Genomic DNA, 23,450 nt, shown 5'->3' on the forward strand with positions numbered 1-23,450 from the left:
AGATGGGCCATGAGATCTGAGGCAGAAAACAAAGAGCTGTGAAAGAGCGAGGAAGGTCAGTGAGCGGGCGGACTCAACAAGACTGAAAAGTGACTGTCTTCAGGGTGTGCCAGGTGGTGAGCTAGAAGGACAGGAAACCACTGCATGAGAGTAACCTGCTCGAAACTGAGATTTCAGAGGTCATACTGATCTTGAGGCTAACAAGGTCTACAGGATGAACCAAGGAGCAGATGCCCAACGTGTGCTAGATGAAAAGGTCCTTGAATGTGTGTTGGTCAAGGAACTGGGAACCTAGAGCACAGACAGTCCTAGTTGCATGATAGCCCAGGGCCATAAAAACAACCATGGAAGCTGGAGTCGTACAAAGTTATCTTATTAATCAAAGAGAAAAAGTAGAGTTCTTCTACAACTTTAAAAAACTTGTGTTAAAAAACTGAAAACTCCCTTACTGACAATTATACATATATACACCATTTTTTTCAATGTAAAACTTATATTTAGCACACTGTAATTTGAAACACGACAAACATTGAGAATTAGTATTTTCTTTTAAAAACTTTACCAAGAGTAATTTAAATTGTGCTTGCCTTTTTCTCATCCTGTAACTTATCTTTCTTATGCCCTGATAAATTGTCATACTTCTTTCAAAGTTTGGACGGCTTCCAGCATTTTATCTTTTGCATTTTCGATGTTGTAAGTAACCTCCAAGGGTCTCTTTAACATGAAGTCTCATTAGCCTCCTTTCCTCTGGACATCTCCATCCTGTTCTCACAACCACTGTCTGTAACTAACCTGTGAAATCTGGGTGCATATTTCACAGCAGATTCACCAGATAGGTCGACATGAATCAGTTCATGTCGACGCCTAAAATGATGGAACCAGGCTTTACTCACAGAAAAAGGTTGTTTTTGTGTCTCTTTGTAATTACAGTTTTCTTTCAACAGAGTAACTAACTTCAACGCTTTGGCCTGAATGTTAACCAAACTGATTGAGATTTTAAAAAAATTATTATTACAGTTGATACTTGAACTGTGCAGGTCCACTTATACAGATTGTTTTCACTAAATGTATCTACACTACTATACCATCTGCCATTGGTTAAATCTGCAGGTGTGGAACAGCAGATACCGTACAGTTTTCTATCCAAAGTAGAAGTCTTTCACAACCACAAGCGGCTTTCTGTTCCTAGACAATTTAAGCTAAAAGATGTTGACGCAACCTCACCTTATTTTTCTTACTTATTGGACTTTCTCCCCATTATTCCTGCAGTACTTCCATGCGGGCTTAGGTCTCATCTTATCTTGGTTTTGCTGTTGTCATGTTCAAATTTCCTAACCAATTTCATTTCTAGCATCATCACTTCTTACTTCTTTGATGCACTTTCACCTTTTTTTTGCCCCATTTCCTCTTTTGGTGGTCCATTTTTGTAAAACATCATGTGGTTTTGTCACTGGGAGACAAGGAGGCAACACAACTACATGCTTTGCTGTCTTGTGACCTTGAAGAGCTGAATACCACAAGTGCAGTGACCAGTGACTGACAGACTTTGACAGAAGGCTCATGATGCCCACCTGCTATTTACATAGTGACTTGAGGACTGAAGAGCTGGCTGAGGAGTTTGTATTTTATGAAGTTACTCACAGTTAATGTACTGTGGTCACTGAAATGTGAACCATGTTGTTGGGGGACTGGTGTGATTCAACTAAACTGTAGTTACTACAACTTGTGCAAAGCGAGAGCTGCCTTATTGGATGATTATCTACGTGGATATTGAAGTCACAAAGAATGACAGCAGGAGTTGACTGGAGATGAAGCTTGCAATCCAGTAACTCAGGTTTTCAAGAAATGAGAAGGAACAGGCCAGGGGACTAGTAGGCAACAATGACACACAGAAGTAAAGAACTGTATATCCAGATAGCATAAATTTCCCAGAGCCAGAGCTTTTTACAGTCAGTGGGGTTGCCTACCTACCTCCTGGCTCTGAGGCATTAGCGATGAGGGATGAGAGAAAAACCAGCTTTTACTTGAGAGGGCTGCAGTAGGACTCTTCCTCAGGGAAAAGTCAGGTCCTTGTTAAGGAAAGAAACTCAGAATGCATCTGGAGGAGAGGGAGGGATGACAGAGGAGTTCTGTGAGCCATGTAAACGATGGTCAATAACTGCTATAAAGCTTTGAGAAGCAGGGAATCAGAAGCCCTTCTTAGGTTTGTTATTACTGATTTTCCTGTGACCAAAGTTAGCAAACAATAAATCCTGCTTTAAAGATTCTTTGGGCTACAACTATCATGTCTATGCTGTGTAGTATGGAACGGCCAGTCCTGGATTATCCAACGCATTAAAACACACAAGTGAAAAGAAAACTCTCTTCTGTCTTTCTGTTTTCCTGTTTATAGATTATTCAACTAATCAGTATTTTTACTGTCCATTAAGTTTGGCATGTGTCTTCGAGTTCTGACTATAACTTGAAAATAGTATGAATTATTACAGACATTACTGCTTGGCTCCACCAAGCCCACCCCCTGCCCCCTTGCAGGAGAAGCCCCGATTGACAGTGGTGTCCATTCTCCACATGGCCATGTGCTTCAGGGAAGGTGAGCTTCAACCCAGCTCAGGGAGTGAATCATGATGATAAAGCCATGAGAACGTGGTTAAATTCTACCAAGTTAAACTTGTGTATATAGAATCTAAGGGGAGAGCAGGAAGACAGAAAGAACCCGGATCCTTGATCAAATGCCTGAGAAATACAATTTTCCTCTTTTTAAAAAATAATTATGTTAGGTTTTTCGGTTCTTGCAGCTAAAAAGAGCTTAACTAAAGGACTAGCAAATAGAAAGACTGCACACTTGGAAGTGTTTTGATTGGAGGGAGAGGTGTTAGTTAGGGAAGTATTAAATATATCAACATCTTTCTTTCAAACTTGGTGACTTCTTTCAAAAGAATGCATGTAGTATATTAAGATACCATTCAAGATATCTGCCTTTGGAAGTTTTCCAAAAATCTATCTTAACATTTACTTAATTTAACATTTTACAAGGTTGCATCATAATATCCTGTAGCAAATTCTAATTTTCTTAAATCTAACTAGGATTCCCCCATATTATAATCCATCATAAGCATTCACGTATTCGTACATATATATATATGAAAAAGGCATATACATATACCTCTTATACTTTGGGGTAATACAATGTTAATAAATATGATAACTAGTAAGTATAAAGGTAAAAATCCAGCTTTAACTTTGTTGTTAAAAGAATACAATTAAGAAGCTTCAGTTGGAGATATAAAAAAATAGCTAATCAAAACTACTATGAGGTTCACAAATCTATAAATTTCATGTATTTTTGAAAAGTTGAGAAGTGAACACTCTTTAGTACATGTAACAAGCTATTCACAGTAAAGAGCAAATACTAAGGCCAATGCCACGTAAGTTTCAGTTTCATGTTTCGCAGCAACCCAGCTGTCCCACGCAACATCCCAGATCCATCTGCTGGCAATCTATGAGAGAAATGTTTAGAAGACCCACTTTAGATCGAACATGTTAAGTAGTAATTTTTAAATCTATACAAGTTTGATACTTTTTAGAAGATGCATCACTATCTCAGAAAGTTATATTTTACAAGTAATTTGTCCAATTTTCCCTTTGCTGAGAAGACTTGACAGTGATGCTTCCTGGGTCCATCTTTTCTTTTACTGGAGCTGCTAAGTTATCTAACATAGAATGAGCCTCCCTTAGCAGAGAGTGTCCGGGGGCAGGAACAGGAGGCACTCTGTAATCTGGGTCTAGTAGTTCTGCATGCAGTACTATTCTGCGGTGTTATAGTCCATAATAAGGAATTATTCTTCCCACCCTTAAAAGATTTTCGACCAAAAGTTTGTCTTGAAATTAAAAAATGGTATTGACTCTGTGAGCAGGCTGTTAAAAGAGAAACCCTAATTCCTTGCTTCACCTGCAAAGCCACACATAATCTTTTTCTGTGGTGGCTCTAAAATGGTCAAAAATCCTCTGTGGCATCTCCCATCAAGAGGCTGTCTATTTTTCCACCCTGTGAATATGAATTGGCCTTGGGACTTGCTCTGAGCAAAAGAATGTAACACTGTACAACTTCCAAGAAAGGCCTTAAGAGGTCTTCTCCTCTCACCTCCTGGAATGCTCTGAGGAGCCCCACATGTAAGGAAGCCCATTCAGTCCACTGGAGGATGATGGCTCCTGTGCAGGGGGACCCAGGTGCCCCAGCCAACAGCCAGCACCAACTGTCACACCTGTGAGTGAGGCCGTCGTGGACCTCTAGGTCCAGCTGAGTCACTGGATGGCTGCAAGTGCATCTGTGAGACCAGCAGAAAATCCAAACAGCTAATCCAGGCTAAGCTGACCCACAGAATGATGAGCAAACAAATGGCTGGTGTCTTAGGCTGCTAAATTCTGGGGTGGGGCTACCTAAATACACCACAACCTCTCTGGTTATTAGTCGAGCACAGTGAGTTCGCCCGCCTTAGCGTCTCTGCGCTCCATGTTTTCTCTGCTTGGACATTCTCCCTGATCTTTGGCATGGCTGGTTTCTTCTTGTCATTTAGACATCAGAGGCCCTTCCCCGTCTCCAGACATCCCAAGTAGTCACTCCGTCCGTGGAGCACTCGTCACCATCTAGAAGCGTCTCGGTCCCCGCGTGTGCACGTGGGCTGTGGTGTAATTCTGTCCTCCCCGGAGCCTTGCTGACTGCCGTGTGGGCGGCAGCCTTCCGCCCAGCCAAGTCCTCCCGCTGGGCTTCCTCATGGAGCCCCTCAGACTGTCCCACCCCACACACTCGCACTCTACTCATTAGAAACGCACACAGCTCTCGGGGTATGGCACTCTTACTTGTAGGTAATAGTAATAAGCCTTTCTCATGTAGGAATTGCTCAATAAATATTTATTGAATTAAAAAAATAAGCCTTTCTGTTTATTGAGGACTCTGGGCTGGGCACTCTGTTAAGGATTTTAATACGGATAATCTTACTAAATCTTCACATTAACTCTAGCAAGTAGGTTTTATCATCCCCATTTTACAGAAGAAAAAACTATGTCCAGGCCAGAGGCAGTGTGTGTTGCTGCCAGGATTCATATCCAGGCCAACTGGACGCTAAAACCTAGGCTATTACATTCTCCGCATCATTTTATTTTCTTACACTCTAAATTGTGTTGCTTTATTTTCTTGACTGGAGTAAAAACTCCTTGGCAATCATGGTCCATGTCATATAATTTTCTGTATTTTCCTCAGTACCTATACCCATTATTTAGTGCCCTAAATAAATTTACTGGTTAATCAATTATTAAATGACATTAAATTGTCAAAACTGTTATGATCAAGGAACAGAATACCCATACAATTTAATAAATTATTAACAGAAAATTACCATTTCTAGCTTAGTATTTTTCAAATAATTCATAGTGAAAGAAAATATAGTTCACATAATTATCCTTTCAGTCAAGATGCACCTCAGGATCTGGAAGTGCCTTTGAGACATTGCAATAAATATCAAGTCACTTAGAGGGGAGACCTCATAGCTGAACTTGGTAGATGCTTATCAGTGAGGTACTTACATTGATTGCCTGACCCGTCTTTTGAATGAATAATACTTTTATAATGAACTTATAACGGTGGAACCCAAATTCTTTGACTGCTAACAATATGCGATCTGCTAATTCAAGTGACAAATGAGAGAAGACTTTGTCATCATATTTGACATCTTTAAGGTTTTCCTTTAAAAAAATTTAAGAAAAAGATTTTAATTTTCAAACCAAATATTTTCTAAACAAAAATTGAAGTAGAAAATATGTCTGATTAATACATATAACTTTTTGAAAAATATACATGTTTCTAACCAAATAATATCAAATGCTTGATGTGTTTACCAATTTATTTCAATAATAATTTTGAAGAAAATTTAGTTGTATTTATTTATTTATTTTTTAATATTTGGCGGCATTGGGTCTTTGTTGCTGTGCGCGGGCTTGCTCTAGTTGCAGGGAGCAGGGGCTACCCTTCGTTGTGGTGCTCGGGCCTCTCATTGCGGTGGCTTCTCTTGTTGCAGAGCATGGGCTCTAGGCATGCGGGCTTCAGTAGTTGTGGCGCGCGGGCTCAGTAATTATGGCTCACGGGCTCTAGAGCACAGGCTCAGTAGTTGTGGCGCATGGGCTTAGTTGCTCCACGGTATGTGGAATCTTCCCAGACCAGGATTCGAACCCATGTCCCCTGAATTGGCAGGTGGATTCTTAACCACTGCGCCACCAGGGAGGCCCTAGTTTGGTTTTTAAATTATGTTCAATTGCCCTTCATTAGCAACCCTTAAGCTTAAGTTTTCCTTTACTAGATTACTGTGCCAAGCAGTTATTAGGGAGACACAAGAGGAATTTTAAAACAAAGCTTCTGGGAATTCTTAGGTAGAGAATCTTAAATGCTTTTCAAATTTATATATTTGCTAAAATTCAGGAGCAGAGCCTGCATTATGTTATTCCTGTCTCTTTTTTTGGCCACGTGGCACGTGGGATCTTAGTTCCCCGACCAGGGATCGAACCCACACCCCCTGCATTGGAAGGGCAGCGTCTTAACCACTGACAACCAGGGAAGTCCCTATTCCTGTCTTCTTGTCTCCACAAATTAAAGGCCACTTCTTTCTAATCCTGTTTCTATGGCTTCTCATTCTACTGCTTTTTTTCTGTGGCCTCCAGGAGAATATCAAGGAAATCAAAGATTTCTCATGTTTGTTACTAAATTAATATATAGCTGGGGGCAGGCGGGGAGACAGATGTGGGCCATGAAGGACTACATTTTCCAACAAACCATAAGCAGACCTGAACCAGCTGGTGAGAAGGTGGCACCTGGCATTGATTAACTGACTCAGACCAATGATAAATTAACCAATGTTCTGAGTTCTAATGACAACAAATGGATGCCTACCTGGTAATTTTATAGGCAAGTAGAACTAAATAAATTACCCACTTTTTGGTTTTGGTTCCCTTCTAGAATGCTTCTGGATCTAAACTGGGTCTAGAAGAATTTAGTTCCTTCAGGCAATTGGCTCAATCTTTTGGACACTTAGCAACATCCATTCTCCCTTCTGAATCTGCCTAAGAGATCCCAGGCTTTATCTACATAAGTGTTCATTTTTAATAAATAAAGAGCACATGCTATAGGAAGATACCTATAAGCTCCATCAGTATATACTGTTTCTGTGTCTAGAACTGTGTTCAATGATCCCTAAGTGTAAAGGAAAATCCCCAGCCTCTCTATGACCCCTAGCCTTCCACCTATATTTCCAATAAGCTGTTCCAGGCCCCATCATACTCAATGCAATTCTATAAGCTATCACATGCAAATACAATTTGAAATTCTACTATATTCAATAAACTTGAACTCAGTCTATGTGGTAGGGCTGAGTGAGAGACACACCAAAATGTATACTCAATCACAAATGCTTGCTATTAGTGTTTAGATCAGAGAATTAATAATTATTTTATTGTATTGAATTTATTTCCTGAAGTTATGAGCCATAATATCTTTACCAAATATTATCTGATAATTATTAATTCAGCTTAGAAATGTATCTATGTCTATGGTGGTGGAGGGAGGTTGGAGGGTGGGTTTCGTAAATATTCTTCTGTATTAATAAAGGTTAATTCAGGGCTTCCCTGGTGGCGCAGTGGTTGGGAGTCCGCCTGCCGATGCAGGGGACGCGGGTTCGTGCCCCGGTCCGGGAGGATCCCACATGCCGCGGAGCGGCTGGGCCCGTGAGCCATGGCCGCTGAGCCTGCGCGTCCGAAGCCCGTGCTCCGCAGCGGGAGAGGCCACAACAGTGACAGCCCCGCTTAAAAAAATAAATAAATAAAAATAAATAAATAAATAAATAAAGGTTAATTCATTTAAGAATTAACTTTGATACAATTAAAGGGACATTAATCATTTATACAGAATAAACTAAACATATGCTTTCTTCCCAATAGCTAGCTTACATCAGTTATTACTAAAGGAGTGCATCTTGTAAATTAGAGGTGGGGGAGGGAGATTAGGCTGGGTAGAGTCCCACAAAGGGAATCTGGTCATCAGAAAAATCCTGGGTGCCCAAAGGTGAAAAGGGGATTCAGAAAAAGTGTTCCCTTAAACAAACATTCTATAATTAAAAAGTTTTTAATTTGGCCCTTTATTAGGAAAGATGATGAAGGGAATTCTTTCCATCTGAACCATGTAGTCTTCAGATATCAACACTAGTGTAATTAATATTGGTATTAGTATTACAGTATTAATTTTGTAAAATTGAAGAAGCTTTGTTGGACTAGCCTGAAAACATGTGTCTGAGTTTCAGACTGTCTTAAATGAACTTTAGATTCCAGCTGGTTTAATGAAGAAAACCCATGCATAAATTGGGGATTGCCTGTTCTTAAGATGTTTTAGTGTCGTCATGAATCAATTTTTCACACATATTCAATATGGGTTTTTTTATTCATTCCTCCAAATATGGGAGACACATGGAACCTGAAGGATAAATAATTTATGGATAATTAAGAGTTAAATGAAATAGCAAAAGAATATTCCTTTTGGTCTAGCTTTAATCATAGCATCAACATGAAGATTACTGAGTATGACTCCAAAGTACTTTCATATTTTCAGAGATAAAAGCTACAAAAAAATCAATCAGGGTAACTATACTGCCATAAATCTTAATATAGTTTATCAAACCCCCAAAGCTAAGATATTGCTATCATATATATCTATCAACCTACCTTTAATATCTGCTGGATTTTCGTTTCTACTGAATAAGCCTGGAATTTCTTCAATGGCTCCATTCTGTATGAATTAGCAAACTTCAGTTTTGCCAGGGCACCCTTCCATTCTTTACCTGTGTCAGCAATTGAGTCATCAAATGGTGGCTCTACGTACTGAACATCATGAACTGATTCTCTCAGTCTTTCTCTTAAAATCTGTGCATACTGAAAGGAGGGAGAGAGAGACAGAAAGAGAGAGATTACTTTTTTAATTGTAAAATGAAATTTCGGTTTTAAGAACCCTGGTGCAATGGGACAGGACTGACACAAAGCTTGGAAATCCATTTTAAGACTTCTATGATTATGTGGTTGCTAAATCCTAGATTCACTCCTGGCTATCAATTTGGTAAAAGAAGAAAAAAGAATATAGCTATCATCTATCTATTTATCTATAAACACAAATACACACCAACACAAATTTGAATGCATATATTTAGAACATCCACGGAAGATGCAAGAGAACTAGAAACAAGAGTGGCCCCTGAGACGGCAACTGAGTGGCTAGAAGACTGGTATGTAAGGAAAACCTTTCATGTTCCCTGCCCTGACATTATGAAAATATTATCCTCTATTGTCTTATAATTTTAATTAGTTTATCTTTGAATAAATAATAATTATTTACATAACACATTTGCAAGTCTTAAATTGAAAAGATAACAAAAGTGTATTGATTTGGTATATACATCTTTCTGTGCTTTTTACATTCAATATTTATTGTATGACATTCAACCTGTCTTAAAGAACTACTTATTTAATGGCTACTATGGTTCAGTTAAGTACTCTAGGTTCTGAAGTTACAGTGGTGAACTTCATTATAATAACCAGGAATTAATTGTTTTACTTGTATTAACTCATAATCAAGGACTCTGCACTCATGGAGTTATCCTTCTAGTGGGGAGGACTGATAGACAATAAAAACGTATATAGGGAAATGAATAAACCAATTTAAATAGTGGTAATTGCTATACAAATAAAATCACATGACTTGATAGAAACTCATCATGAGGGCCTAATTTGGACTGAATAATTGGAGAAGTCCCTTCAGTCCGGTTTGGGCTGAAGTCTAAAAGGAACAGGAAATAGGAAGGACAAAGAACATGTTCTGAGAATAGATGTGTCTTTGGTGTGTCTGGATCGTTTAGAGTGAGGAAAATAGTAGTAACAGAATAAGGTTAAAAAGGTATCATGGGGCTTCTCTGGTGGCACAGTGGTTAAGAATCCACCTGCCAATACAGGGGAGATGGGTTCGAGTCCTGGTCTGGGAAGATCCCACTTGCCGCGGAGCAACTAAGCTCATGCGCCACAACTACTGAGCCCGCGCACCTAGAGCCCGTGCTCCGCAACAAGAGAAGCCACCACAATGAGAAGCACGCGCACCGCAATGAAGAGTAGCCCGTTCGCCACATCTAGAGAAAGCCCACGCGTAGCAACGAAGACCCAATGCAGCCAAATACATATAAATAAAATAAATACATTAAAAACAAAAAGGTATCATGTAGGACTAAGTAGAATTTGAAAAGGAATTTGAAATTTATTCTCAGAACGATGAGGAGCCATTGGAAGGATTTAGACGGGCAAGTGATAAGTTTCTAATTTACAGTTTTAAAAGATTATTGTGGCTGCTGTATGAATAGATTATAGGGAGATCAGGGCCTGAGGTAATAATTTATAGTTTAAAATACTTGTTTACAAATAATGTTAATGATAAATAACTTCATAACTGTACAATAGCTTTTCAAACCAGGAACATGGTTTGCTTCTGCATTTACAGAAGAACTTTTATTTACAATTAATTTTTTATGTTACAAAGATTTCTTTCAATTTATTCTGAAGCATTAATTCCTTTGATATTCTTTCAATGTCCCAGTTAAGGTGATTTAAAAACACATTTTATGTTTTTAGGAGTTGTATAACATAAAAATACCATTGTTCCCTACTAAAATTTTATTAATTTTAATGTTTATTACATCTTGATTTTCCTACAGTTCTACATATTTCTATCACTCTTCATTTTTCACACCTTACTTCATAGATCAGTAGTTTAAAATGTATACGTTAAACATCATATTCCCAGGAATGCTATGGGAAAATATTTATTCTCTACCATTGATGTTTCTATGTGGCAGAAACTGTTATTGGAGCAATGCTTCCCCTTCTTTGCCCTCTGATTTGTTCCTCTCTGAGGGAGTTTATGTGATAAGCAAGTTAGGAAGAGGAAGAGCATGTTTAGTGCAGAATCTCCCCACCTCTCCTCTGGACATCTAATTATAAGAAGTACATATTTTCTGTTCCACCACTGAATATGCTTTACAGAGACAGGACATCATCTTAGATTTATGTTATCATCCAGCTAGACCCATGACTGGGTGAGCTGCTTTAATTTAGGTAGAAATGTTACCAATTTCCATCCTACTTTTCATCCCTAATGGTTTGTTAATATGGTGAGTTACATTGATTTTTGAATGTTAAACCAACCTTGCATTCCTGGAATAAAACACACTTGAGCATATTGTTATAATTATTTTACTGAAGTTTGTACCTTTTAACCCCCTTCACCCATTCTGCCCACTCTCCAGCCCTTTCCCCACACCCCAACCTCCGGCAACCACCAATCTGTTCTGTGCATCTGTGAACTTCCACATATAAGAGATCATATGGCATTTGTCTTTCTCTGACATTTCATTTAACATAATGCACTTGAGACACAGCCATGTTTTTGCAAATGGCAAGATTTCATTCTTTTTTGTATATATACACCATATCTTCTTTATTCATTCATTCATCATTGGACATTCAGGTCATTTCCATATCTTGGCTATTGAAAATCATGCTGCAATGAACATGGGGGTGCATATATCTTTTTGTATTAGTGTTTTTGTTTTCCTCAGATAAATACCCAGAAGTGGAATTACTGGATCACATGGTAGTCCTATTTTTAACTTTTTGAGGAACCTCTCTACTGTTTTCCATAGTGGCTATATGAATTTACATTCCCACCAACAGTGCACAAATGTTCTCTTCTCTACATCCTCACCAACACTTATCTCGTCTTTTTGATAATAGCCATTCTAACAGTTGTGAGTTTTGATATGAAACTTTCCTGATGATTAGTAACGTTGAGCATCTTTTCATGTACCTGTTGGCCGTCTGTATGTCTTCTTTGGAAAAATATCTATTCAGATCTTCTGCCCACTTTTTTCATCAGATTTTTTTTTTTTGGAATTGGAATTGGAATAGGGATTGGAATTTTGATAGGGATTGTATTATATTAAATCTGTAGGTTCTTTTGATACTATGGAAATTTTAACAATATTAATTTTTCCAATCCATGAGCATGAAATATATTTCTATTATGTCATCAATTTTTTTACATCAATGTCTTACAGTTTTCAGTGGACAGGTCTTTCACCTCCTTGGTTAAATTTATTTCTAAGTATTTTATTCCTTTTGATGCAATCGTAAATGAGATTGTTTTCTTAATTTCTCTTTCTGATAGTTCATTATTAGTACATAGAAACACAACAGAATTTCTTATATTGATTTTGTATCCTGCCACTATACTGGATTTGTTTTTTAATTCTAATGGTTTTTTTTTTGGTAGAGTCTTTAGGATCTTCTATATGTATCATGTCATATACAAAAAGCAACAATTTTGCTTCTTCCTTTCCAATTTGAATGCCTTTCTTTTTCGTACCTAATTGTTCTGTCTAGAAATTCCAGGACTATGTGAATAAAAACAGCAAAAGTGGGCATCCTTGTCTTTTTCCTGATCATACAGGAAAAGCTTAGTTTTTCACTATTGAGTATGATGTTAGCTGTAGTTTTTTGGGTTTTTTTTTTTTTTTTTTTGCGGTACATGGGCCTCTCACTGTTGTGGCCTCTCCCCTTGCAGAGCACAGGCTCCGGACGCGCAGGCCCAGTGGCCATGGCTCACGGGCCTAGCCGCTCCGCGGCATGTGGGATCTTCCCAGACCGGGGCACGAACGCATGTCCCCTGAATCGGCAGGCGGACTCTCAACCACTGCGCCACCAGGGAAGCCCTAGCTGTAGGTTTTTGATATACAGCCTTTATTATGTTGAGGTACACTCCCTCTATAACCTTTGTTGAAAGTTTTTTTAAAAAACCATAAATGGGTGTTAATTTTTGTCAAAGCTTTTTCTGCATCTATTTGATCATGAGATTTTTTTTTGATCATCAGATTTTTATCCTTCATTTTGTTAATGTGGTGTATCACACTGATTGATTTGCAGATGTTGAACCATCCTTGCATCCCTGATATAAACTCCCATTGATCATGGTGCATTATCTCTTTAATGTGCTATTGAATTCAGTTTGCTAATATTTTGTTGAGGATTTTTCTATCTATGTTCATCAGGAATACTGGCCTATAATTTTCTTTTCTTGTGGTATCCTTGGCTGGTTTTGGTATTAGGGTAATGCTGGCCTTGAAAATGAGTTTGGAAGTGTTCCCTCCTCTTCTATTTTTTTGGAAGAGTTTGAGAAGGATTGGTATTCTTATTTTAATATTTGGTAGAATCCACCAGTGAGGCCATCTGATCCTGGACTTTTGTTTTAGGTAGGTTTTTGATTACTGATTCAATCTCCTCACTAATAATCAGGCAATTCAGATTTTTTCTTTCTTCATGACTCAGTCTTGGAAGGTTGTATGTTTCTAGGAGTTTATCCATTTCTTCTAGGTTGTCCAACTAGTTGGCATAGTGATCTCTTATGATCTTTTGTATTTCTGTGGTATCAATTTTAATTTCTTCTAATTTCTGATTTTATTTATTTTTCTCTCAAGTCTTGATCAGTTTGTCTCCTCTCCTCACTTGGGGACTCCAAAGATAATAAAATTTTGCCTGAAATTTTCCCATAGCTCATTTCAGATTTTCTATTGCTGTCTCTAAATTCACTAAGCCTGCTCTGCAGTGTCAAATCTGCTGTTAATTCCACTCAGTTTATTTTACATTTCCAACATTATATTTTTCATCTTCGAGGTTTGATTTGGATTTACCACGCTTAATCGTTTCTGATATTTTTAAAAATATTTATTTATTTATTTGGCTGTGCCCAAGTCTTAGTTGTAGCAGGCAGGATCTTTGCTGCCACAGGCAAGATCTTTGTTGCCACATGCAGGATCTTCAATGAGGCATGCAGAATCCTTAGCTGCAGCATGCAGGATCCTTAGTTGTGGCATGTGGGATCTAGTTCCCCGATCAGGGATTGAACCCAGGCCCCCTGCATTGGGAGCATGGAGTCTTAACCACTGGACCACCAGGGAAGTCCCTCTCCTCATTCTTGAACAGAACATAATATTAACTCTTTTATAATATCAGTATTTTATAATTGCTTTAATGTGATGAAAACTAATATAATACAATAACTGTTGTATAATAACCGCTTTAGTGTCCTTTAATACTATTTGTATCTTTTTATCATTTCTGGGTGTTTTGTTTCTTCTCTCCATTTTGAGTTGTACTATTCTGCTTCTTTGAAGGTATGCTAATTAAACACCAGATATTGTGAATTTTACCTTCTGTTTTTGCTGTGTATTTTTGTATTCCCACATGCATTCTTGAGCTTTCTTCTAGAATGCAGTAACTTGGAAACATTGTAATCCTCTCGAGGCATGTCTTTAAGCTTTGATAGGCCGAACTAGAGAAAACCCTAAGTCTAGGGGTTTTTTCCCCCAATACTGAGACAATACACTTCTTAGCACTCTAACCAATGTCCTATGATTTACATGGTTTTCCACTCTTACTGGTGGGAAAAAAAGTCTATTTTGTGCGAGTTCAAGGATTTTGTTCTGTTTCTTTTGGGTGGTTCTTTCTCTAGCCACACCTGACTTCCTCACCAGATGCACTGATGTACTAAGCTGAAGACTTGAGGAAAATCCTCTGCAGATCCTGGGAACTGTTTGTACAGCTCTCTCCTCTCTAATACTCTGCTCTTATATCACCCTGACATACCCTGACTCCCAAATCATTCTCAACTAAGGGAGACATCTTCATAAGGTATGGGCTGGAAGCCCTCACCAGGCAGTACATTAGGGGAAATCTTGGGGCTCACCTTTCTTGTTTCTCATCTTTCAAAGATCACAATCCTGTCTTGCCTTACATCCAGCCAGTGGAAATAAATACTTCACACATTTTGTGTAATTTTCTGTAGTTTCTGGTAGGAATTACTCCATGTTGGCTTCTAGTAGAAGTCCTTAATCAGAAATAAACCTGCTGTTTTAATCATCTGTCAGACCGCTTTATGTTTTAGTTGCGGAAGAGCATTATAGCTCCCCAAACCTCTTAAAAGTGAAATCTTTATTTTGTTCTTTTCGATTAATAGAATGCTTCTCTAGGGTACTGCCATCTTCTTTTCCTCTCACAATACACCCAAGGGATACAACTATATTATATCATTAACAGTGGCTCTCAACTGCAATGAATTCCTTGGGCATAGGGCATGCATTTGTGGTTTAAAAATAACAATCATAGATTCTAATATGCTGAAAGCTCACATCTCTGCCATTTCTTCCATATATATATTGGCTTTTGATTTAGTATTCTCTTTATTAAGGGTATTTTATCTCTTAATTAAGGAAGAATCTTTGTAGTCACTTCCAAAAATTAGAAATAAGTTTTAAATATGAAGAACTTTTTGGTATCTACTAAAACAATCTGGGTTTAATTATTTAACCTATTGATATGGCATTTCCTTATGTTGAGCCTACAATCCTAGAAAAAAAAAGAGCATGGTCATGAGATTCCATTACATTAATGTATTTCTAAAACCTGTTTGCTAGTATTAAAGATTTTCAAATGTACACAGACAAGTGAGACTAACCAAGTTTTCAATTTTCGGTAATTTGTTTAAGGTTTTGGAATCTTTGGTTGCAAGCAACAAGCACGGAATCTTGTTAACCATATATATAACTAATTGGAAAGATATGGAGTAGCTCACAGAATGGAAGAGAAGCCTAAAGAGTCTGACACTTGAGGCAGTTCAGTATGCCGCCTTCAATTTAAATTAATCTCAACCATTTTCTTTAATTATTACAGGAAGAGTTCATCTAATCAGCCTAGTTTTGGTCTCATCCTCACCACAAAGTTAAGGAAGGTGACTGACAGTCCCACCAAAACTCTATCCAATAGGGAATTAGTTAATTCTCCAAAGGAAAACTGAGTTGCTACTAGTAGAAGAAAATAAATGGATGCAGGAAAGAGAAAATCAAAAGACATGTATAACCATTAAATTGTGTCCTAATCTTTCTTATGCTCAGGATCATGAGAATAATCAGCTACCTGAAAGTTAGGAATGACTAATTAGTGACTCACTGCCCTCAGGCACATTTAGTGAGCATTTGTGAAATCTTTTCTCAGTCTCTTCCCCATTCAAATTTCTTACCTGTAGAAGCCCAGATTTTAAAGACAGCTATGGTTAATCACATTCATAGCAAATAAGCAAGAACTGCCTTGGTCCATGTCCCCCTTTCCCCAGATTCTGGCCTATCTACCAAGTGAACCTATCTGTCATCCCCTCCTTTTGGATTCAGACTTCCTCACTTTTCAAGACTTCAGACCTTCAGTAGACAGTAAGTTTATAAAAGGCACCTCAAAATACAAATATTTTTCATTACTGCAGGCGACCTGTTTCTCAGACTTATTACGAGGCAATACAACAAAGTTTCTGGGAGCATGAATTTAAAATCCAATATATTAAGGTTTCTAGCCTTGCTGTGCTTTTTCTTGGTTCTGCAAACTTGCCCTATTTATTTTTCCTCCTTTTGTTTCTCTTTCCTCTGTAAAATGTAGACACCAAAGAGCAGTCATTAGAACCTGAAATGCTGCCATGACTTTTTTTTGGGGGGGTGGGGTGGGAAGGATTCTGTTATTTGAAATAAGGATCTTCAAAAATTAGTGTTTTGCCTATTATCTCTCCTTCATCCTGTTGATTATGGGTCCCACGAAGTAGGTATGAAAAGAAACAATTATAGGCAAGTGGACCAGAAGTCCCAGCTCTATCATTACAGTTTTGTACTGTAATGGTTTTCACACTATGCTCATAAAGAAATCATGGTGTTATACCACCAATAAAATTGAATGTCATTTTGCATTAATTTCAGACAGTAAGTTAATGAACAGAATTATTTTCAATTTAACTTTCTCGTATGTTCTTCAAATACTGAGGCTGCTGTTTACAAAAACTCAAAACATCCCATTGTTCTGCTTGGTATATCCAATCCAAATATTATTGTTATTATTTTGAAGCACAGCACACATACACCTACTTCTGGCTAGTAAAGCTGCGGTTTGTGTGGTGGCACTACACACACTAAAATTACGTATTTCTGGGGAAAGCGCCTCTTAGGAAACCTTGAGCAGAACAAATCTGAAGAGAACTGAAGAAGCTTTTTCAGTCAGTTAGCGCGGTGGTCTAGGGTCTACACCACAAAAGCCGGAGCTCTGCAGCCTAGGGGTTGGCCCTCGTCCCGAGTCTCCTCACTCACTGCCTCCTTCTCGAACATGCTAGGCCTCCTCTCTTTCCGAGGCGTCACCGGCGGCTGCTGAGGCGCCACGGCCGAGGACGGATTCCCTGCCTGGCCCCACTTCTCCATCGCGCAGGCTCTCGTGGACGATTCCCGCGAGAGGTTCTCGCTCGCGCCTGCGCCGCGGAAGCCGGAAGTGCGCCGCAGGGAGGGCCGTGACGTGACGTGGTGTGGCGTGGCTTGCGTCATCCCTCGGCGCCGCGGACGGGCGCCGAAAGTCATGGAGGTAGAGTTGCGGTCGCCGGTTCTCCTGAGCGCGCCCCTCGGAGTGCGGCGCGGGAAGCGCCGTCCGGGCCGCAGCCGGTGCCGCGGCGGAGGAGGGCGGCCGTGCCTGCGCTGGGTGGGCGCCTGCTGGACCCGTCCCGCCCCGCCCTCCTGCTTCTTGTCGCCTCCCGACTCCACGTCGTTCCTGGGGCCCGAGGTCCCGGCTGCAGTCCGCGAGGACGTGGTGTGGGGGCCGAGGGGACGCCCTGCGCGCGTGTGGAGGCTCTGTGGCCGCGACAGCCACGGCCCGGAGCTGTTCACCGGGGCCGGGGGCGTGCAGGCACAACGCGGCGTTGGTTATAGTTTTTGTTCTGACTGGCTTTCGCCCCTAAGGGAAGTTTTCACTAGGTGGTACCCTGAGCAGTGTGGGAAGTATGTGTAGATACTCGCCTCTGGCTCACATTTGCAAGTCAGAATTACATTGGACATTTTTAGGCCATTTTGATAACGTAAAACTAAATCACAAGGGTCTCATTAACTGACCGTAGATCGGATTCAGTGGGGTTGCCTCAAAATAAGGATTTTACTTACATTCCTGTCTCAGGGAGTTCAATGTCAGTCATCTGTCAGCAGTTTTAGCACTAGCTGCTACTTTCTGAGTACTATGTGCTAGGTGCTTTTCAAGTATTATCTCTAATTACGGCAACCAGAGAAGGTGATAATATTTTGCACCGCTTTACAGTTAAAAGCCTCAGGTATGTTAAGTAACGTTTTCAAGGCAAGAGGTAAAGAGGCTGAGAAAGGATTCAAACTCAGATCATTCTAGCTCTCAAGCACAGGCCGTTTGCACTACCCCATGCTGCTCTGGACAAGACACTGAAGTATCAAAAATGACGTGGGAGGTGCACACACATGCACACAAACATGCAGGGTTTCTGGCTTCTAGGGGGGGACAGGCATGTTCCTGAGTGTAATACACAGGATGATGTATTTATTGTCATGAGTGACAATCAGAGCATTGCAGCATCTAATGTTTGTTGATTTGAGGTTGGATTTTATTGTCTAACAGAGTATGGGCTTAAAAGTTAACCTAGAAGCCAACTTGTAGAATTGTATGTGTGTTGGTAGGGGTAGAATATAGCCATTCCTCAGATCTGAAGGTCTTGGAGACTTGGAGGGGTGTATTGCAGCTCAGGGTAGGAGGAGCCAATCATTCATGTAACTCTTATGTTTCATTTATTGTGTGCCAGGGTCTGTGCTGTGTCCTGGGGATACAACGTTGTATAAGACGTGGTCTCTGTGCTGTAAGATGTTACTGTTTGGTTGAGTCTGAGGGACAACTGTGTTGATCCAGTGTCTACAACCAAAAGAGACCCTTTTTACAACTTCAGGTGCCAAATCCAGGGCCCACTCTGCTAGTGGTGTAGATGGGCTTTTGTGCAGAAATATCATTTCTGCCTGTCACCTGTCACTCCAGAACTACAGCTCATTCCTTTAGAGTTCGAATCCTTTTTAAAAATGCAAGGAGTCCCTTTTGATGTGAATGTGACCTTTTAGAGTTATATTTCTGTGTTAGTCCAGAGACAAACCACACTAGATTTTGCACTAAGATAATTTGGTATAAAGAGTTAACTAGGTAAAAATTGTTAACTAGTTATCTGAAAGGATAAAAAGAGATCTCTGCAAGTAGTATCGTGGACACGGCAGCTGCGGGAAGCAGTCACTCCCCCTAGGACTGAGGGAGCTAAGGGAAGTGGTTGGAAGTTTAAAGCTTAGAAACTTAGAGGAGGGCACCTGCATGGCTGAAACTCAGGGGTCTAAGGAGGAAACTGTGCTGTCCAGCTATGTGTAAGGGCCTGGCAAGTCTGGGAAGCAGAGTTCTGAAGGGAAGGCACTGACGCATGGTGTTGTGTCTGTGGTGGGCATTCGGTGGTAAAGCTGGGCCTACAGGTGTCGGGAAGACTGCAGGCTGAGTTCCGCTGCTGCTGCAGGGCAGTGCTCAAAGGAATAGGAAGCGCACAGGAAGCCCCAGGCTGCAGGCAGCGGGAGCAATTCCCCTCTCCCCTGCCGTCCAGCAGTGCTCCTAGGGTTGTGCACCGACTGGCTGAGCAGGTGTCCCAGAGGACCACTGAACATTCCACACGAGTCTCTCGGGCAGCACCTCACCTGTTAGGGCCTGAAAGGATTGGTTGACAACCAGGCCTGAGAAGGGGAAGTGAAGCCTTTGGGGACAGGAATAGTGGACAGGATAACAGGGTGATGCTGACCAGGATGGAGGAACTTAAGCTGACTGGCTTCCAAATCAGGGAGCTACCAGGACTTATTGATATTAGAACACAGAGATCCCTGAACTTGATACATCACATAAAGACCCCAGGTCAGTTTTAGACCTAGAATGTGATCTCTTTGCAGGTTTATAAGATGAGCTTCGTGTAATGTCGAGAAAATTATGAAAATTTGGTTTTATTTAATCCTTCATGGAAAAGCAGTGTGGTTTGCTGCTTTTTACACCATATAGGGAGTCGGAGTTATGCTTTTTGCTTCTCTTTTAACTCATTATGCTTGATTTTCTGTTTTCCCACCCCTCATTAAAAAATGCTTATTTTGATAACTTTAGGATAGCAAAAGAATGCTGAAAGGAATAAGGCACTATCCATAAAATATACTGAGCTTCTGTAAATTCTTAAATACTATGATTAATAAAGTAATTAAAAATCTTTAAGCATTTACTTGGAAATATTTGCATAAGTAATCTTTAGTTAACATTTAATCACAATGTTTTAATCATATAGTTCTCATGACATTCGGAAAGTGTGTTAACACAGTAGCTATACCTGAGTATATTCTATACTCAGAATAGAATATACTCAGAATAGACAGAATAGAATTTTCATGTAACTTAGATATATACTAAAATTAATTTTTACTTCATGTTAAACAGTGTGTTTTATATTTCAGATAGAGGATCCTATTACCACGTGTCTTTCTCCTTCAGTGTATGATATGATTTGTAAACTCGGGTTTGAAGCCAGAGAAAATTGCGATATCAGTTGTATTGTAACTCAAAATGGTGAAGTATGCTGGACAACAATTACAGACTGTGTGGTTTATACAGAATCAGGTTTGTACTTTCTGTGAAGCCCAAACGCCTGTCAATACTGTTGCATTTAAAATGTCTTGACCTGTAAAATTTCCCTCTCTGCTCATTTGAAAGAGAAATGGAATTTCTTAATTTGAAAGACAAAAGGAATTGGTGTGGAAAGAGGGAATGAGGCAGAGAAGCATAGGAGAGTTAAGGGAAAGCTGGGCTCTGAAAACCAGGTGTGAGAAGGAAGGGGTTGGGAGGCAGTGAGGGCTGAGGGGCTCTCAGCTTACGGCCCATGATCCGGGTGGAAGAGGGAAGAGGATAGAAGTCATATGAATTAAGGGTATAGAATGACCAGTGTTACATACAATTAGTTTAAATGTCTTCCAGACATTCTTGTATGTCTTTTGAAGTAGGGATGTGGGATGGGAAAAATAATAATATTTGTAAAAATTATAAGCGAATGTGCTGTGGCCCAGTAATTCCATCCAGGAACGTACAAGACAGACCCAGTCACAGGTATGAACGTGTGTCTGTGCCAAGTTACTGCAGCATTTTGTAATAGAAAAAAAAAAGAAAGAAAGAAAAAACATTGGAAATAGCCAAATGTCAAGCGGTAGTGGATTGATTAAGTAAATTATGAAAAAAAAAAATGCATGCAAGGGAATATTATGCAGTGGTGAAAAAGAGTGAGGAGGCCCATCTTTCTGATCCAGAAATCTCTCTGAGCTGTATGGCTGAGTGAAAAAATAGGAGGAGCACATAGTTGTATTATTTGCTTGTGTATGTATAAATATTTCTAAATACACCCAAGGAATTTATAACAGTAGCTGCTATAGGAAGGAGAACTGGCAGCAGGAGGGAGACTTTCACCCTTTTATATTTTTTGGTCGTGAATCATGTGAATGTTCAACCAAAACTTATCAAAAAAACAAAACCAAAAATTCATATTCTAAATAGGTTCCAAAATAATTAATAATTATTATTATTAATAATGTCATTGGAAATCTCATAGTCTAATAATGTTACATTAAAAAGTCAGGTTAAAATATTATATATAACAACATGAAGCTGATTTTGTACAAACAGATAAAGAGATTGAAAACATGAAAAAATATTTGTTCTCTTCTTTGAACCTTTCTTTATTTTTCAAACTCGCTAATGAGAGTTTTTCTTTTATAAGCAGATTAAACACTATGTAACTTATTTTCAACAGCATGAGTATCTTTATTGTAAGTTCAATTATAAACTGGTTGCCCACTTTATGGAAATTTCATAATTAAAGCCCTTTTTCTTTGATGATTTAGGCATTTGCATCACACGATGTGGAGCTGTGGTACTAACTTGCTTTCTTATCCTTGAAGCCCAGGGTCTGGATTACAGGGGAAGCGTGAGGCTGCTGGGCCCTGTGTGCCAGGCTGTCCACTTACATTTGTCGTCTCTGACCAAGGGGCAGTTTGAAACGCGATATTCACCTGGGCTCCAGTGGACAGGTGTTCCAGAGGTTCGGCTTTTGAACAACCTTTAGAAATAAAAGACTGCAGATTCCACTTAGAAGCCCTTATTACTTGCTGATTTTAAAGGGGTCTTCTCCATCCTCTGGGCCCTCAGCTGTAAGAAGGCTTGAGTGTTGCAAGGCAAAGTTGGCGCTGTTTGCAAAGCCCGCAAAGCCTGAGCTGAGACATCCTTTGACCAAAGGAGGTTTTTGGATGCAGTGTCAGGATTGGGGTTTAGGGACCTAGTTTGGTGCATGGGTGCTGGTCCTGGGACAGAGAAAAATGGATAGCTCCAGAAAAAAAGAAAGACCTTACAGACCGGTAGTAAGGTGTTCTTGAGACGGTGGGACTGGGAGACCGGAGGTGGGGATGCTTGGCTTGTTGAGGGCGAATAGAAGGGAGGAGGAATAGCTTGGGGCCCAAACCTTGTTTTGGATGGCTTGATGGTTGGTTTGGTGGTTGGTTCAAACCAACCATTTCACTTGGAACATTAAATGATTACAGTAGAGCAGTAACTATAAAAGAGTCTAATTCTAAAATACTTTGGATTTCCTAATGTAGGGTGGAAGGGTGTTCCCTTTTCCCTGTGTAGTAGCTCCCTTAAGTGGCAGGGTGAGCTGCCTTATGTTTATCTATTTTTAAGAACTAATCAAAATGGGAAATAAGATTTAGGTCAAAATATTTGACCTTTCAATTTACAATTATGCCAGATTTATTGCTTTTAATAAACATTTAAATAAAGAAAGAACTTTCCAAAAACTCCTTAGATATTGAACGCCTAAGGAGTTAAACATCTCTCTTGATTCTTCGGATATTGTTATATTTATATAGAAAATGTTTACCTGTACCAAAAAAGTCATTAAAATATACCAATTGAAATCATCAGAGGTTTGAACTTCATTAATAGAACTGTGCCTTTGAGAAATAATACTTATTGAACACGAATTCTAACATATGTCTTATTCTAAACAGTTATTTCGTGAAATGTTTGATGCCTTGGGAAGTCTTCAATCTCTTGCTATTTCTCTTAGCTTAATGAAGCTGACATCATGTCTGGAGCGAGCCCTGGCTGACGTAAGTGTGAGGACTCTTTCGTTGTTGGTCCAGTAAAGTATCAGAAAGAACATTAACCTGTTTTGCAGTTTAGCTCAGATTTCTTGATTTTAAGTATTTTCCTGTACAGTCACTTAGCACAGGTTTTTAAAATATTTTTCTTTTTGAACGATTATGAGATCAAAAACGTCGGTGTCTTCGCTACTTTTGTCCTCTCATTTGTACAGACACTTGCTTTATGGGCGGTTTTCTTGTTAGCATCGTCTGACTTAT

At 39.5% G+C, this 23,450-nt stretch overlaps 2 protein-coding genes across 13 annotated transcripts in view; one reads left to right on the top strand and one right to left on the bottom strand.

Moving 5' to 3' along the window:
- Nucleotides 1-3,274: 3,274 nt before the first annotated feature.
- DYNLT2 (dynein light chain Tctex-type 2) lies at nt 3,275-17,436 on the bottom strand. Of its 2 annotated transcripts, XM_081251481.1 has the most exons (4): nt 17,301-17,436; nt 8,758-8,964; nt 5,581-5,739; nt 3,275-3,497 (listed from the first exon to the last, which is right to left on the bottom strand). In XM_081251481.1, exons 1-4 carry the CDS (start codon nt 17,406-17,408, stop codon nt 3,387-3,389), a joined length of 585 nt encoding a protein of 194 aa, XP_081107607.1. In that variant the 5' UTR covers nt 17,409-17,436; the 3' UTR covers nt 3,275-3,386. The 2 variants fall into 2 exon arrangements, with proteins under 2 accessions (XP_081107607.1, XP_081107608.1); XM_081251482.1 differs by lacking the exon at nt 5,581-5,739.
- Nucleotides 17,437-17,562: 126 nt separating this feature from the next.
- The window catches only part of ERMARD (ER membrane associated RNA degradation), a 28,352-nt gene continuing 22,464 nt past the window's right edge, over nt 17,563-23,450 (top strand). For 3 of the 11 annotated variants that reach the window (XM_081251603.1, XM_081251601.1, XM_081251597.1), the window contains exons 1-3: nt 17,592-20,664; nt 21,993-22,132; nt 23,097-23,198. In XM_081251603.1, the coding sequence (XP_081107729.1) occupies nt 20,547-20,664; nt 21,993-22,132; nt 23,097-23,198 (360 nt within the window). In that variant the 5' untranslated portion in view covers nt 17,592-20,546. Of the gene's footprint in view, nt 20,665-21,992; nt 22,133-23,096; nt 23,199-23,450 lie in introns of all 11 variants that reach the window. The other 8 variants (XM_081251594.1, XM_081251595.1, XR_014017256.1 and 5 more) reach the window with 6 other exon arrangements.

This window comes from Mesoplodon bidens, assembly GCF_964165515.1.
Source record: "Mesoplodon bidens genome assembly, chromosome: 12".
Lineage (NCBI taxonomy): Eukaryota > Metazoa > Chordata > Mammalia > Artiodactyla > Ziphiidae > Mesoplodon > Mesoplodon bidens.

Coding starts and splice junctions, on each gene's coding strand:
- DYNLT2 (XM_081251481.1), bottom strand. CDS start 17,408: ATGGAGAAGTGGGGCCAGGCAGGGAATCCGTCCTCGGCCGTGGCGCCT. Junction 8,965..17,300: donor GCATGTTCGAGAAGGAGGCA/GTGAGTGAGGAG, acceptor CCCTCCTTTCAG/TATGCACAGATTTTAAGAGA. Junction 5,740..8,757: donor AAATCCAGCAGATATTAAAG/GTAGGTTGATAG, acceptor ATTTTTTTAAAG/GAAAACCTTAAAGATGTCAA.